At 41.6% G+C, this 17,498-nt stretch overlaps 1 protein-coding gene across 1 annotated transcript in view; it reads right to left on the minus strand.

The window, feature by feature from the left end:
• Positions 1–17,498, minus strand: part of PSTPIP2 (proline-serine-threonine phosphatase interacting protein 2) — a 74,396-nt gene that overhangs the window by 12,920 nt on the left and 43,978 nt on the right. Inside the window, exons 3-6 of the mRNA XM_072952287.1 lie at positions 14,953–15,030; positions 10,555–10,589; positions 8,772–8,878; positions 5,002–5,064 (exon numbers count right to left, since the gene is read on the minus strand). Of these exons, the coding sequence (XP_072808388.1) occupies positions 5,002–5,064; positions 8,772–8,878; positions 10,555–10,589; positions 14,953–15,030 (283 nt within the window). The remainder of the gene's footprint in view (positions 1–5,001; positions 5,065–8,771; positions 8,879–10,554; positions 10,590–14,952; positions 15,031–17,498) is intronic.

Consider the following 17,498-nt stretch of genomic DNA (forward strand, 5'->3'; position numbering starts at 1 on the left):
TCTCCAGCCCTTTTCCAAATTATGTATTTAGTGGCAACCTGATCAAGGAAGTAAGAACTCCTACTTGGCAAAAACAAAGTACGTGAGCTTTAAAAATTGACTGACAAAAGATGAAATTTGAAATGGGCAAAATCAAATACTTATGTAACTACGAGATGTCACCCAATATTTATGAAACACTCATAACCCTCTGAACTTAGATGCAATCAGTCGGTCCTAATGACTGTAACTATGCGTCGACATTCTAACACGTCTCGTCATAGCACGTGGACAGCGGGAAGGGCATCAGTCCCATCATTTCTGTAGCTTAAGGAGAGTCACGTTCCTTCTTGATTTAGAGAATTCTGTTTTGGCTAATTTAAAAGTAAGCCACGTCTCCCTTGTGCTACCATTACCGCTGGCAGTCTGGAAACAGATCACAAATGACAGTTTAGTGAATCTAATAATTTTCTATTTCAACTATTTTTTCTTTCCTTTTTTTTTGTTAACACTTTTTTTTTCATTTCCACTTAATTTTTTAAGCTTTTGGGGGGGGTAATTAACTTTATTTAATTTTTTTAAACAGAGGTACTAGGAATTGAACCTAGGATCTTGTACATACTAAGCATGAACTCTACCACTGAGCTATACCGCCCCCCCAAGTTTCAACTATTGAAGCAGAGATTTGTTCAAACAAAGCAAAGCTGTGAATCAGCTGGCTAGTCAATAAAAAAGGTAGCTCCCCCAAAAATGCTTGACTAGGAAGGAAGACACCCTTGCAGAGATGGTCCATGCTCATCAAATATCTCATGTGCTTCCCTATATTTCTTGGTATCCCCTACAATTCAGTTGGGGTTAAACTTTCAATAAACAACCTTATAATTCTCTATGCTACACACACATAGAAATAAAAGTTCATAATTTTTCATAATTACACGCACATAAGATATTCATGCAACAGTTCCTTTCTTATGCAACAATGTATTATAGACATTTCTCTGTATCACGCAGGAAGCCCGTAGCTGAACACTTTTAATGGTTATAAATACACACCCAAGCGTGTATGTGTGTGTGTGTGTGTGTGTATATGTATGTGTGTGTATATATATATATCATGATTTTCTTAACCAAGTGCCTCTACTGGTGGACATTTATCTCATTTCCCTTTTTTTAATAACATAAAAATACTCTGACTTCTGTTTTGGGTGGTGTGAATCTAGAGGTCACATTCCTAGTGCAATTGTTTGGTAAAACAGTATGTACATGTCAGACTTCCCTTCAAAATGGCTGTACCGCTTCATACTCCTAAAAACACGCATGCGAGGGTATGTGGCTTCATGCTCTCATCAACACCAACACTGACATTGTTTCTAACCTTTTCTGATACCAGAGGTGAGAATGTTGGCATCTTCCTTGTTTATTTGTACTTATTTCATTACTACTAAGGTGTTATACCATTTCTACTTCATTCTCCTACTTTTCCTTTTGAGCATTCTTCATTTTAATTGATTTTTTAAGAGTTCAGTCTATACTAGGAACAAAAACTCGTTATCAATTATATAAGTTACAAATATTTCTCCCCATTTGTCACTTGTCTTGAAATCTTGAGATCTATTTTTTTCTTTTGCTCCAAAGAAGTCTTAAATTTTAATGTTATCAGTGATCAACTTTTCTTTTTCCTGCATTATTTTAAACATGACATATAAAGCATTTTTTCCACTGTTGCTACATAATCATATTTTCAAAGGTTATACAATTTATGTAACCTCCATTTTTCAGCCACTAAATCATTTATCATTTTCATTATAAGTAGTAAACAAAGTTGTGCATTTTGTTTTTCGTATTTTGGATGATTTCCTAAAGATAGAGTCTTAGAATCTTCGCATAACTGGGTATAATCACATTTATGGCTCTGAAAGCATATCACCAAGTATTTTTTAAAGGTTATATGGGCTTCAGGGAAGATCGAGCCGATGCATTCTTCCCTGTTCCTCCTCACAAGTACAACTAACCCCCCTGGGCATTCTACATAAAACAAACGCAATATATTGAAAGGTGGAGAGAAGGCAGATTGGCTAGTGTCCTTGGTCTCAGAGAGCGACCCAGAAGCTAGTTCCCTGGGTTTTCTTTTGGCCTCATATATCACAGACTGAGTGCCAAAGCAGCAGACAAGAAATGCCAGTGGGCAAAAACAAAAAGGGTCCAAATGAAAAACTACCCCCTCTAGCCAAAAGAGCAGAAAGGGGGCAGCCTAGGAGGACAGAAACCTCTACGTTCTACTGCAGACAAACACCACATAAAGAAACTTTGCCCCCCTGCCCACCACACATCCAGCAAAGGTCAAGTGGGGCGTCTAGACCTCCACTCTTACCAAGATATAGTGAAGTGCCCAACTCCTCTGCTGAGGTGGCATCAGAGAAGGACAATTAGGGGACTGGGACTTTCATTCCTACCAGGAGGGAGCAAAGCCCCAGGGCCAGTGAAGACCATGTAGGGAGCCTGGACTTCCACCCCACCACCTGGCAGTAATGAGGTAGACCCCCTCTCTGCTGCAGTGGTATCAGAGGTGGTCTAACTTTAACCACCTCCATCCAGTAGTAACAAGGCCACACCAACCCTCAGGTGTCCGTGGAGGCCAAGGGGGGAACACAGACTTTTACCCTCACACAGCAGTAAAGTGGTGATACCTTATTCACCTGCTAGAGTGGTGTCAGAGTAAGCCCGCTAAAACAGGAGTTTTAGATAAAATCCAGAATCTTGCAACATAATACCTAAAATGTCCAAAATCAATTGACTATCACTCATCATACCAAGAACCAGGAGGATCTCAAACTGCATGAAGAAAGACCATCAGGAGATGTCAACATCAAGATGACAGAGCTATTAGAATTATCTGACAAAAATTTTAAAGCAGCCATTATAAAAATATTCAACAAGCAATTGCAAACACACATGAAACAGATGAAAAAATAGTCTTAGCAAAGAAGTAGAAAAATATCAGCAAAGAAATAGAAGGTATAAACAAGAACCAAACGGAAATTTTAGAACTGAAAAGTACACTGACAGAAGTAACTGAATGGAGGGACTTAAGAATGGAAGAGACAGGAAAGAATTGGAGAACTAGAAGACAGCACAATGGAAACTACCTAATCTGAAAACCAGAGAGCAAACAGGCTGGGGGAAAAGGAGCAGAGCCTCAAAAACCTTTGCCACCATAACAAAAGGTCACATCCTTGGAATCCTAGGACAGGAGGGAGGGCTGAAAAAATACCTGAAGAAATAATGGCTGAAAACTTCCCAAATTTGGCAAATGGTATAAAACTACAGAATCCAGAAGTCAATCAAATCCCAAACAAGATAAACCCAAAGAAATCCATGACAAGACACAGAGGTGAACTTCTGAGAACTAAAAAAAGAAAATAGCTTAAAACAGAAATGACACCTGACCTATAAGAGAAAAATCAACTTGAATTACTCCAGCTTTCTCATCAGAAACTATGGAGGCTACAAGGAAGCGGCACATGCTTCAAGTACTGAGAGAAAACAACTGCCACCACACAATCCTATATCCAGTGAAAGCATCCTTTAAGAATGAAGGCGAAATCACTACATTCTCAGATGAAGGGAAACGAAGAGTAGTTATCACTGGCAGACCGACCCTGCCGAATGGTACAAGAAGTTCTCTAAGCAAAAGAAAATTATAAAAGAAGAAACCTTGGTAAATCAGAAGAAAAAAATAAAACAAAACACACCAGTGGGGAGGGTATAACTCAAGTGGTAGAGTGTGCTTAGCATGCTTGTGGTCCTGGGTTCAATGCCCCTACCTCCCCTAAAAATTAATAAATAAACCTAATTACTACCCCCCTCCAACAGCAACAAAAAAAAATACATTTCTTAATTTCTAAAAAAAAAAAAAGTACACACACACAGAAAACAAAACACATCAAGCGAAACATAGGTAAATACAATAGTCTTCCTTTCTCCTCTTGAGTTTTCTAAGTTATTTTTGACAGTTGAAGCAAAAATCTTAACACTGTTACAGCTCTAAATGTAAGCAGGAGAGATAGCTAGAAAAATTATATTTCAATAAGGCTTTCTCTCCCCCTAGAGTGCTCAAAACATAAAAGGTCTGGGAATAATCATGTATCAACCAACAATATTTCTGCATTATGTTGACATCATTCCCTGCTTATCAATCGCCTTTCCGGTGATCTGCATCAAAGAAAGAAACAGTGCAGAATAGACTGTGGATGCCATCAACACTGATGGCATTTTCTTTTTGGACGAGGTTACTGGGTATGATGCCATAGTCACAGAATATCATGACAATACTTCTGTACAAAGATGGAGCCACAGAATTTCCAGTAAGAGTTCATTGTTAACAGATCCATGCAACTTGCCTTAGTTCTGTCTTGTTAAGAATTTTTAAAATAAATTACGGGGCAGTGGGGGTGGGGAGGGTGGGGAGGATATAGCTCAGTGGTAGAGTGCACACTTAGCATTCATGAGGTCCTGGGCTCAATGCCCATTACCTCTCATTAAAAGATAAATAAATAAATAAACCTAAGTACGTCCCGCTCACTGAATGAATGAGTGAATGAATGAATAAATAAATAAAAGGTGGCTGTTGCAATTTGCAGAAGTCTTAAAACAGGAAGAGATCACAATAAAAATAGGTAAGAAGCAAAGATTCCAAACAGTCTTACAGAGAAGATGCTCAAATCCAACAAGACAAATGGCGCCACACAGTATACGTGGTTTTGCGCCTTGGCCACAGCTATTTAAGCTGACTTGCTGTACTTTCCCAGGTTGCCAGAAACACAACATCATTGTGTTTCTCCTACCTAATGTCACCCTCAGTCTTTCCAAGAGTCAGACCACTAATGGCTGCTTTCTCTACAACACTGCACTAATAACGTTACTGAAATTATTATTTTGGGGAATATGTTGATACACAGCACAGGGTTTCAGAAAATGTCACTATTATTTTTTTTAAAAAAAAGGCAATAAAGTGTGACTCACATCCATGGTCTTCTTGAATTGTAAGCTCTTTTGTTTATGGGCGGCGTCCATTATGAGCTCCGTCTGTGAAGAGAGCACAGGCACCGTGAATAATCAAAACCACTGTTAACACCGGCTTATCTTGAGGGCAAAGTGTTCCGCGTGGATTATCTCAGCCGCTCGCAGCCCCGAAGGTGGATGTGCTATTTACTGTTACTCCCATTTCACAAACAAGGAGACTGCAGCACAGAAAGGCTGAGCAATTTGCCCAAGGTCTTACGTCTTAGAACCTGGGTGGCCACCATTAAGAACCACAGATCACCTTAAAGTGGCCTCATCTGGAGGAAATCTGGAATCAAGGAATTTAGGATTCAAAAAGGGACTTTAAAACTTTTGTTAAGCACCATTTATATGTTAAGGGGGTCTTTATTCTGTAAGCCCAAGTCGGCACAGTTAAGTTAGGGACTCAGAAACATTTTTTGTGGCATCCATCGGTGACACACCCTTCGCCAGCCCAAGGAGCCCAGGCAGAATGAAGGGAAGAACTGCTGTGGGACAGTTAGAAGCAGCTGTTCCCCTACTCTCTGCCCTATCTGATCCAGGAAACGTAAGCTACTCTGTCGAGGCCACGTGGGAGCAATTTCTTTGCTGTGGTTGTGATGTTAATGCTTTTATTAGTCAAAATAACGGAGCTAATAAGAAAAATGCACCTCTCAGACATCACAGTAGCTCCCATTTATCAAGCATTATTATGCGCTAAGCAACTTTCATGCATCACAACAACGGTGAGTACTCACCCCCATTTTCTTGACAATAAACTGAGATGGATTAATTTGCCCAAGGTAACACTCTCAGTAAGCTGTAGAGTTGGGATTTGGGCACAGCCTGACTCCCTTGCCCTTGTTCCTAATCATTACCCTAAACAACCATTATCCCTATGAGAGCTTTATAAAGCCAAACGGGTATATAAAAGACCAAGAGATGCAATAATTGACAATGAGCTATGGCATTGCTCTTGAACAAAATGACGTAACGCAAAACAATATTGAAAACGATATTCAAATGTTTCTCTTTTTTCTGGAAAATTAAGTTTTTGTCTGTTATCATAGCACACAAACATGGATGGAAATTTTATTATGTCTTATTATCCATAACACAAACTAGGGGGTCAAAACAGTCATCTCTGCTATAAAGTGGAAAAAAGCAAGGGTGGGGGTGGGGAGGAAGAAGAGATGTAGAAATGACCCAAATGACCCTGCAGTGAGTTACTGACATAGCCGCTGAGTGATCTGTCTGTCTGCCTGTCTACCCACACTCAGATTGTACTCTGAAAACTGAAAGTGAAGACCAGTGTAACCAAGGAGTTTCCCATCTTTGGAGATCGCTCTGCCACAGGTGGAACATTCTGCAGGGATCGTCCCAATCTCAGAGACAAGCATGATGTGGGCGCCAGAGGAGAGAGTGACTGACCTCGTGCTGTCTTGGTCAGGCTTGGCACGCTCTGGGCTGGGGCAGGAACCTCGGCAGCTAAAACATCAAGACTCCTGAGAGTGTTTCTGAAGATCCCTCTCTGCCTGCCAACCTCCAGGGGTGAGAGCCTCCTCTCCCTCCACCCTCACCTACTCTGCCTTTCACTCTGCTGGCGTTAGCTTCCTCCAGGAGGCCTCCCCAGGCCCACAGATTGGGTTCAGTGCCCCCCCTGCATGTTCAGTGGGCATGTTCATGCCCCTACCTTCTAGGGCTCATCACACTTTGTCGTGATTACTGTCATGGCCGTGCTCCATGCTCAGTGGGGCAGGGATGACCCTGTCCATGCTGTCCACCACCATCAGAAACATGACTTGAAAAAGCAAGTACACCATAAACTTCTACCAGCCATGCCATCCGCACCTCCCTGCCCCAGTTTGCCGAAAGAAACCAACTGATGGATTTGATTAATTTCCAAGAAGTGAAAGACCCACATGTGCAGGGTTTGACCAGTGAAAATGACAAGTTAGCACCGACACATTTTCTCCCAAAGTTTGATTCTTTTTTTTAAGTATCTAAATACAGAAGTGGCACAACCCAGAGTGCATTGTGACACAAGGAATTATTACAAATTTATTAACAAACTTTGGACTTCAAGCCCAGGGTGGTATTTTCCTGCTGTCAAGGGCACAGAGAATGTAGGGAGCTTGGATGACAGCGGCAGAATGAGCCCAGGCTCCTCGATTGCTTAAGACAATTCGGAGCACGTTCTTCCAGCTACAAGAACTCGGTCTTTGCAACGTGCTCGAAGGGGAAGTTTCAGAAGCCTTGCAAAATGAACAAAACTCTCCCTGAAATCACTAGGGCAACCCCAGGCCACTTGAAAATGTGAGGAAATGACCCTCTTCTCCTCTTAGTGGAAATCACGTGTGCACTCTGGGTGTCTCAGGCATTTTGCTTTTGAAAAAAATTGTAAATCCTCTGAAGAGGTGGGGAGGGCTGGTCAAGGGAGCCAGAAAGAATCTGACCATCCAATGGATGCATGTGCTATATGTATTATTTCTGCTCTGAAAAATACTTTGGGCCAGATGCACCCCTCAAACCTGATACATGAAGCTTGAGGCTTTGTGAAAACACCTGACACAGTGTTCCTTAAATGTTACTTTCTGCCTTTCCTTCCTAGATGAGGCCCAGCTGTCAGAGCAGCTCATGAAATGACAATTGATACGAGGCAGTCAGGCTCTTGAGATGCTGCCACCCACTCCAAATGCCAGGTGGCCACCAAGGAGGCTGGAATTAGATCCTGAATTAGAACCACACACAGAGTTGCTGAGATTGGGGTAGGGGTAGAACCAGCTGTTTATTAGATACACACACTGCAGACAATGACTTCCAGACAGTAAAGGGCCTGGAGGAGGAAAGGTCTCCAAAGAGTCCATGCAGAGCTCTCTGGGGAAACCTGGGTGAGAGAATGTTTGGATGCCAGACAGGGAAGAGCTTATCCCCCAAGTGAACGTCATTCAAAACATGGAGACCAGACATAATAAAGAATTTCTGGAAGGGCCCTACCTGGCTGCCAAGACAACCTGAATGTTCAAGTCTTTTAAGAACAAAACAGGAGGGATTCAGAACAGTGCCTGTCTAGCCTAAGAATATTTTAATATAAATCTAGACTTCTTTTCTTGATCCTTATAACTTCCCAGATGTTTGTCAGTTTTATTAACTCTCGCTCACTTCCAACTCTTTCCATGTAGTTGGCCAGCGTAAATCCCATCAACAAAAAAGAGCCTGTGTACATGTGTTTTGAAGCCAAAAAGGACTTGAATTTCCCAGGGCCTCAGTTTCCCTGTTCATAAAATAGGGTGCTTGGATGACATTATGGTCTCCAAGGAGAATGTGAGTCCCCTCCACTCATTACCCTCCCCTCACTGCCTTGCCCAGGAGGAGCGATGTGGTCTGAGAGCCACCAGCTTGGCTGTGCTAGACCCTAATGAAGACAGGGGGTTCCCCTTTCCAGTCATAGTCTGAAGAGGGGCAGCAGATCTAAAGAGAGGAAGGCAGGCTGGATCCCTGGCTCCTGCAACAATTAAAAAAAAAAAACTGGCCTGGTGTGTGAACAGGCACAGAGGTAACATAGTCTAGACTGAGTAGCACATGGTTCCCAGGTAAATAATCTTGTAGGTTCCCAGGTAAATAATCTTGTAGGTTCATGAAAGAGCACAGTTGCTTGAAGGTGAGAGTCGAGCCAAGGAGTTTAATGAACAAACAAGTCTGGAGTTTTCTGCTGGAAGAAAGGCAATGTCTTAACACACATGCAAACCAACCTTCTTCTGTTGTGACTTTTGCTTTTCCCTGAATTCTTCCATCTTCCTGGCCTCTTCTCTTAGAGTCTGTGCAAGCTGAATGTGACTTTGGGCCACATTGTCAACTTCTGCAAGAAGAATATAAAAATAAGTAACTAAACAAGATCTACACATGTCTGGATTCAAACGTATAAAACTATACAGAAATTCTAAATATATACAAAACACTTGGGCAAGTGGTTAAACTACCGCACTTGGTCACCAACATTTATTGAGTCCTTCCATGAGTTCAGCATTGCCCTGGCCACCAAGACCAAGCTGGCAAAACTTTAGCTTAGCTTCCTACCACTAACTGCTAGTAACCTAGTGTATGCCCAGGGCCAGAGAGAAGCTCACGGAGCTCGGAAGCTGGACACGTTACTAACCCCACTATACTTTCAAATTCAATCCTGTTTCTCATTAGGCGACTGTAAGGTTCTTTCCATGTCTAACATCTCATGAGCCTGTAAGAAATTTATCTCCAGAGAGAGAGACTATTGGTGTTTTCCCCTTATTTTCTAAGATCTTTGCAATGAACATGACATACCTTTCTATCAAAGAAACTGAAAATTTTTTTGTTTCTTGTTGTAAGAAAAACAAGTTGAAGATGGAATTAAAGCTAGAAAAACCGACAGATCTGACCAAAGAAAAAATTTTAAACATCTGTGTGTCAAAATAGCCTTGAACAAGTTTAGAGGATACATGACAAACTGGAAAAAATATTTGCAATTTATATAACAAAGACTAAATAGCTATATTAAAAGAGCTTTCACAAATACGTGTGTGTGTGTGTGTTACAGTATAAAAAACTGGTTAAAGAACATGAAATTTTTGAAAAGATTGGCTAACTGGCCAGTAAACACTTGAAAATGTATTCAGCCTTGAAACTACTGGGGAAAAAAAAAGGCAAAACTTTAAAACCAAGAAGTGTATCACTTTTTACCTTTCAGTTTGGCAAATTTTTTAAAGTGTAAAAATTCTTGGTATTGGCAAGCATGAGGAAAAACAGCGCTACTGGTGGGGAAAAAAATCAGTATAACCTTTCAGGTGGAAATGTGGCATTTTTAGAATAAAAAACTTTAAATGTAAGAGTGAGGCAGATCTATGCAAATATTAATTAGTATATATAAAAGAGATAAACAAGTTCTTCTGTACAGCACAGAGAACTTATAATGAAAAAGAATGTGAAAACAAATATACGTATGTACATGTATGATTGAAACATTATGCTGTCCATACACCAGGAATTGACACAACATTGTAAACTGACTCTACTGAAATTAAACAAAAGAATAAAAATAAATTAATTAATTTTTTTAAAAAAAGAGTGGGGCAGATCTACATGAACTGAAATGGAAACACAGACATGAAGTAGTTACAGAAACATTTTAAGTACAAACTGGGCCACGTTAAAGTCCTTAGCTTGGAAGCACCCAGAACAGAAAGCCTTAAAGGCAGTTTCTGAGGAACAGGCCTGGGGATACTAGAACCAGACAGGACCCCTTGAAGACCAAAGTGCCAGGGCCTCGCCCTGGATTTCAAGGGTGAGAACCACTGCCCTAAATAAATCAAATACACATCATGACGTGTTAGGCATGATGGCTCTCCAGCTCATTTCGACTCTGCAGAGCTATTTCTCACCTGAGTGGTTGCTCTAACTTTTTTTCACCCAGTACAAGATTGCTGGTCAAATTAAAAACCACCTTTGATGACAGACATAGAACTTGCCAAAGGACAACAAATGCTTTTTTAAAGAGTCACTCACGCTGCTTGAAGACCTCAAGGGCGCGCCTCAGGGTGCTGAAAAAAACAAGCATGTGTTACAGCTTCAGTTCTGGAAATTGGCTGTGCAACCTCATTATGATGCCATTGCATGCTTCTCTCCGCTCACATCTTAACTTACAGCCTATGGTCTAATCTTTGCCTGTGAGCTTGAGAGACAGCCAAAGATCAAGACTTCTTCAATCCAGTTTCCCCCCTTTTTTACTCTCTCCATCCCAGCTACAAGCATCAAAAATGCTTCACTGTCCACTTGGGTGGAGTAAGATGCCAAAATTCTTTATGCTTTGATTCCCCCAGTGATAACATAGGACTTAAGGTCCCTTTCTCATAAGAATACCAGTCATCCTTCAAAGTATGGTAGTTAGAAATATGGATACATCCAATAAAGGAACAATTCAAACTCTGGCTCCTGATCATCCCCTTTCTCATCCATTCATCAATTACATACACTACGAGCACATAAACTATGGACCAGGCATTGCGTGAGATCTTGGTGACTCGATGGTACAAGGCAGACATCACCCCAGAATTGAGGGTCTTAATGCAGGAGACAAAACAATACATATATCTTACAGTTTCTGGGGTGAAAACCATGACTCATTTTTCATACTTTCTCCAATCTTCCCCCGCCATAACCCATGGCTCCTCCCCGTTTATAGCTCCCCCTTGCTCATGGTTTTAGTTTTCCCTCACCCTACACTTCCTTAATTAGGCCTCCTTCTGAGGTCTCGTGGTTCTGGGGACTTTCTTGCTCATTGCCACCTTCAGGGAAGCAGATCTCACCAGGCTCACTCTAGCCAAGTAGGCGCACTCAAGCAGGAGTGGGACTTTGTGAATTCGTGGTCTCCTAGCCCCAGCCACAACAGCATAGGACCATGGGTCATATTCTATATGTACACATGTATGTGGCAAATTCTGCTATTTTGCAAACTAAAAACCTTGTATCTTCCAGCTGGCCCCTTCTTTTAGCGACACCTCATTTCTCCCACTCGATTTATTCATTCCCAAACAAAGGGTTCTTATTTCTCCCTGCCTTTTCTCACATATACATTCCCAATGATTACAAACACCTCAAGCAGAGAAACATAAATGCACATTCTCCATACACTTTAACCAGCTTGTGATACAATTTTTCAAGGAACGCAATGCGCTAAGGAAAGTGTCCACGTCCAGACAAATGCACGTAGTCCAGAAGGGTGGATAAGCACCACTGGAGAGCGGACTTAGAACTGGAATTAATGAGAGAGAAACATGGCCACAGATACAACAAGAAGTCGTGCAGCTCGAAAGTGACTTATAGATAGTCTGTTCGGGGTCTAAAATTTTTCTCCCAGCCTAAGTGACTGCCTAAAAGGCCACTAAAGGATCAGCCCCAAGCTCCCTTTAGTCTGCCATCAGCTTTGTTGTTCCACGACGCCACATTCATTTCCTACGTTCAGAACCGGGTTACACCCCAAGGGTAGAGTCTGAACCTCGGGGATGGTGTTCCAGCAACATCCACGTCCTCTTCTCCATGGTGTTTTCCTTAACGGTGGGAGAAGGAAGTGTCCTACCACCCTTTTGGTAAGCACATTCCCCTAAATTCTAACCAGGCCCATCTGAAGCCAAAGTCTCTCAATGTGATGAACGAGGTAAAAAATCCTGCATCATCTGTGGATGAGCAAAGATGTGCCCCTCTTTTTGGGTACCTTCCTAAAGGCCACCCTGAAGATGACAAAACAGAAGTACCCAAATGGTCTGTCACTTCAACTCTGGAAACACAGTCCCCGGATCTCATAAGCTGTTGCATCTTCCTCTTGAGGCAGACTCTTCGAAGGAAAACTGACAGGTTTTGCCACAGAACAGAAGAGAATGTGCTAGTCTCTCTTTGCGTTCACTAGGTCAGAAGTACAAGAATATAAGAAACATTGGGGGGAGGGTGTAACTCAGTGGTAGAGCGCATGCTTGGAATGCATGAGGTCCTGGGTTCAATCCCGGTACCTCTGTTAAAAATAAATAAGTAAATAAAATAAACCAAATTATCTCCCCTACCGAAAAAATTTTTTTAATTTTTAATTTTAAAAAAAGAATATAAGAAATATCATTTGGGGTCAGACTCATTCTACTAAATACCTTTTCCAAGAACCACCATGTGAGAGAATATGGCTATTTTCCATTGCATCACCTTAAAAATTTTTGGATGTCTTCCCAAACGGCTTATGCTTTCTTTATAAATAAACAAGTTTTTGGATCAATTGACCCACAATATGCCTTGAAATTATCTAAACCCTCCTTGAGTGACAGTGGAATTTACCTAAGTCTGCACAGTTCTGAACATGGAAACGTTTCACACATTCAAAACATGAACCTAAATCAAGCAGGGAAAGAAAACAATCTTTAAAATTTAAAACAAATAAATGTAACTATGTATGAAACTGTTTACATAGACACACAGAGGAAAGAAGTATTTTAAGTGACCTTAGTACACAAGTATCCTTAGCGGGATGTCAGGTCAAGAGGAACCGCAAAGGAATGTTAAGTGTCATTTGGAAGTTTTACTGTCAGGAGCAGTAGTAATATTACTTTGAACCATTCTCGTATATATTGTACAAAGCAAATAATTATGCTAATTTTGTCAGAAATCAATATTTTTCAGTGCAAGAGTACATGAATACAAAAATTAGAGAAATTAAGTGAACTTCAAAGTTAAATGAGAATTGGAAATGTCGATTTGAACTCATGCTTTTAAACCAGTCCCCTGAAAGGGCCCAGAAACAGTGACAATGACCAATGCTAGAACTCAAGAGTTTCATCTCTAAATATGGTTAATCACTAAAGGGAACCAGGTATACTTGGAGAAATAGCCGACTCCAGGTTTAAATTCACAAAAAAAATATATTAAGAAAATACGGCAATGATGAGTCATTGTTAAATCTGGGTCATGGGTATATAACCATTCGTCATGTCTTTTTACTTTTCAGTGTTTTTTAACATTCCATTTAAAATGTCAGAAATGAAATATAATGTAATCAATAAACAAATTCTCCTTGTACTAATGCCTAGGGTTTTTTTTTAACACCTTTATTGTGGAATGATGCCTGTACAGTGAACTCCACATATTTCAGATGTGCACTGTGATGAATTTTGATAGATGTGTACAGCCATGAAACCACCACCACAGTCAAGACAGCTAACATTTCCATCAGTCTGAAGGTAACAAGTGTTTTAGCCTTCTGTAACTACTCATATTTTAAATATCTCCAATGTTTTCCTCCTTCTCAATAATCCAGTACTTTGCTTTGCAGACTGGGATGAATATGTGTGTGTGTGTGTGTGTGTGTGTGTGTGTGTGTTTGGGTGCGTGTGTGTTAGAAGCAAGAGAAGGAGCAGGGCAATGTCTTGTCTGCTGCCCGTGCTGTCTCTGAGGGGACACAGTTCTCGGGGAAGTCCCGCTGCCATCCACAGGACAGCCAAAGCAGTGTGCAGGTCTGCATGTGATGTGATTACATCTGCAGAGACTCGCAAAGGTCTGCCTACACCGTTTCCTCCGTCTCCCTCAATAAGCTCTGGGGAGAAGGAATCTAGAAATTTCCATGTCAGCAGGACTGGCTACATAATTTGTGAGACCTACTGCAAAATGGAAATACGGGACCCCTTGTTTATAAATTACTAAGAATTTCAAATAGTGACAGCAAAGAGCATTAAACCAATTGTGAAGGCTATCTAAGCGTGAGATCCCATAGGACTGCCCATGAAGCCACACACAGAAATGAAGGAGTGAGCTCCTAGAGTAGGCACCATGTCTGGCCACCTCTGTGTCCTCAGCGTAGTCAGTGAATGATAGGAGAGTAAATGATTGTGGTTTAGAAATACCACATTGGTGGTGAGAACTATAAAATGGTGCAAAGACAGTCTCTCGCAGTTATCACAAACTACGTGTGTGTGTGTGTATATAATAAAGCAAGACTACCCTCTATTCAATTTCTGGTATTGGGAGGAGAGTACAGCTCAGTGGTAGAGCGTGTGCTTAGTGTGCATGAGGTCCCGGGTTCCATCCCCAGCACCTCCTCTAAAAAGAAATACACAAGCCTAATTACCTCCCCCTCCAAATAAGTAAATACAATTTTTTTTAATTTCTGGTATAAAATGATATATAATTCTACCTACAACTATATGTAGGAAAGGTCTTCAAGGAAAATTTAGAGAAAATGAATGATGGGTTGGGGCATCATAGTTTATTTTAGCTTCCTATTTTTCTATATATTTTTCACAACTGAAAATAAGAAAAATTAATTTTTTTTTTACCCACACAGTCCACCGACTGGCTAGCTCTGTGCTGAAGTGATGGGCCCTCTAAGCAGCACTAGCCAACCTGGAAACCAGAACAAAATGTGGCACCTACTTGGTCTCAGACTGTCCACAGGGCTTCTTTCGAGAGAGGCTGAGCAGGTCTTTGCCATATTTCTCTTCAATTGATGCCCTAAGGGGAGCAGAAGAGAGGGTTATGATCCTTCTCAGGGCTGACTCTTGCTTAAGACACATGGTACCTCCCTTAAAGGCAAAACTGTACAAAACAGGAGAAACTCAGATATGACAACATTCTCTAAAATGCAAAACTCTAAGTAACAGGGAAGAACTGTAAAAGGCCAGTGGCCTTCATCTCTAAGGTTATTTGGGTTCATCTTGTTGCTGGGACTGTGGGCAACCCTCTCTGTCTGCTCTAAGACCATGCGAGTGAATTCTCCCTCGTGCCCTTCTGATCTTATACAGCCTTCCCTCGCTACCACACTTTCAGCAAGAATCCTGGTTTCCTCTGGCCTCTACTCCTCTTGGATGCTATTTCTAAAGTTTTCGCCAACTCCTGATAATATAAAGTGAAGCCCACCTAAAACTGACTCTAGTTATAAAAAAAGGATGCATTTTTACTCGCTAGAAGCTATTTATACCTTTCGGAATCTCTGTTCACTATTTCTACATAAAAATTATAATACTCTACAATGAACATTTAATATTTTACATGCAAAAAGACATTAAGGCCATTTTCACTTATATATATATGTGTGTGTGTATGTGTATATATATACATACATACACACACACACGTGCATGTATTTTATCCTTTGAGAATTATATCCATTAAGATTTCTTGATAATCTTTTGTGGCTTCCAGGAAGAGAAGTTAATTCCTTTCTTCTAACACTAAGGCACCATGAATCTGAACTCACCCCAGGCAGCACCCGATACCCGCGGAAAGACGGATAAGCGCAGTCAGCCCTCCCCATCCGCGGGTTCTGCATTTGCAAATCCAACCAACTATGGGGATGAAAAATACTTGGGGGGAAAATTTCGAGAAAGTTCCAAAAAGCGAAACTTCAATTTGCCACGCCTGCACTATTCACACAGCATTCACTCTGTATTAGGGTATGATAAGTGAACCAGGGGATAAGAAGTATACGAGAAGTTGTGTGCAGTTGGTACACAAATACACATCATTTTACGTAAGGACTGAGCATTCATAGATTTGGCATCCTCAGAGTCCAGGAACCAATCCCCTGTGGATGTTAACGGATGACTATAATGAGCTCCAGCAGGCACGATGGTGTCCTCTTTGGAGAAAAGAAGGCACTCTGATGAAGGTAAAACTATAGCCTTGTCCTCCTGAAATCAGGGGACCGACCACATGATTGGGAGAGTGTTTCCCCAGCAAATGGGAATCAGTGGAGTTCAGGGGCCTGTAGCCAATGAAGGAATCGCTTAGACTTTGCAAAAACCACCCCTGAATAGGTAAGCCTTTGCCTGGATCACCCTCCTACCACCTATCCAAATTTTTCCCTCTCATCTGTTCATCAATTTGTCATTTATTGAACATCCACTGTGTGTCAGGCATCATATTACTGAGAGCACAGAGATGACTGAAATACGAGGCCTGCCCAGAGGAGCTTGGTGGCGGCGGGGTGGGGTGTAAGCCAATACCTTCATTTACTACCATGTAACAAGGGCCAGGACGAAAAAGTACCAAATGTATAGGTGACAGAAGAGGGAATACTAGTCTAAGCACTCAGCTGGCTACAGTCTCTTCACAAGCCCTCCTTGAAAATTCCAGCTCACTTTTACTCAAATTCCCAGACCAGAAGTAATCCCTGTGCCACTTCCTCGTCACCAACCCACTGCAGATACTGTCAGATTTGACCTTTTCCATCAGGCCTGAAAGGGACCTCAAGCTGATTCCCAACCCTGTGCTCCTGGCAGCCCCAAAGTCGGAGTGGGCGTGCAAATGAAGTCCTTCTGCTATAAAACCTGACACTTAAATATTTTGTTCATTTTTAGCAGATATGGCAATCACAGCACCTCAACTGAAGTCTGAATTCCTTGAGAAGAACCGCATTGTTAGGTCCAGAGGGGCTCTTACAAGATATCTAATGCAAGCCCTTCATTTTACAGAGGAGGAAACTGACACCGAGGAAGGTCTAGGCCCTTGATTAACATCACCACCGGCTGCTGCGGATGCCTGGATCTGAAGAATCCGGCGCTCCTTCCATCCCTGTCTCCACTCCCCTTATAGGTCTCAGCTCCCAGCCCGCCCTACTGGGTGCATGTTATGGGTTGAACTGTGTCCCCTGCCCACCCCACTCCCCCAGGTATGTTGAAGCCCTAACCCTCAGTATCTCAGAATATGATTTCACTTGGAAATGGGATCATTGTAGGTGTAACTAACTGAGGTTACACTGGGTTAAGATGGGCCCTTAATCCAATATGAAGATGATATGAAGACACAGGAGAAGAGTGCCATGTGACAATAAAATAAGAAATAGGAGTTAGCAGCTGCAAGGACTGGCAGCAACACTAGAAGCTAAGAAAAAGACATGGGACAGATTCTCTCCTAGAGCCTTCACAAGACCATCATCCTGTGGCTTCTGGCCCCGAGAACCATGAGAGAATAAATTTCTG

Source organism: Vicugna pacos, chromosome 30 (assembly GCF_048564905.1).
Source record: "Vicugna pacos chromosome 30, VicPac4, whole genome shotgun sequence".
In the NCBI taxonomy this organism is placed as follows: Eukaryota; Metazoa; Chordata; class Mammalia; order Artiodactyla; family Camelidae; genus Vicugna; species Vicugna pacos.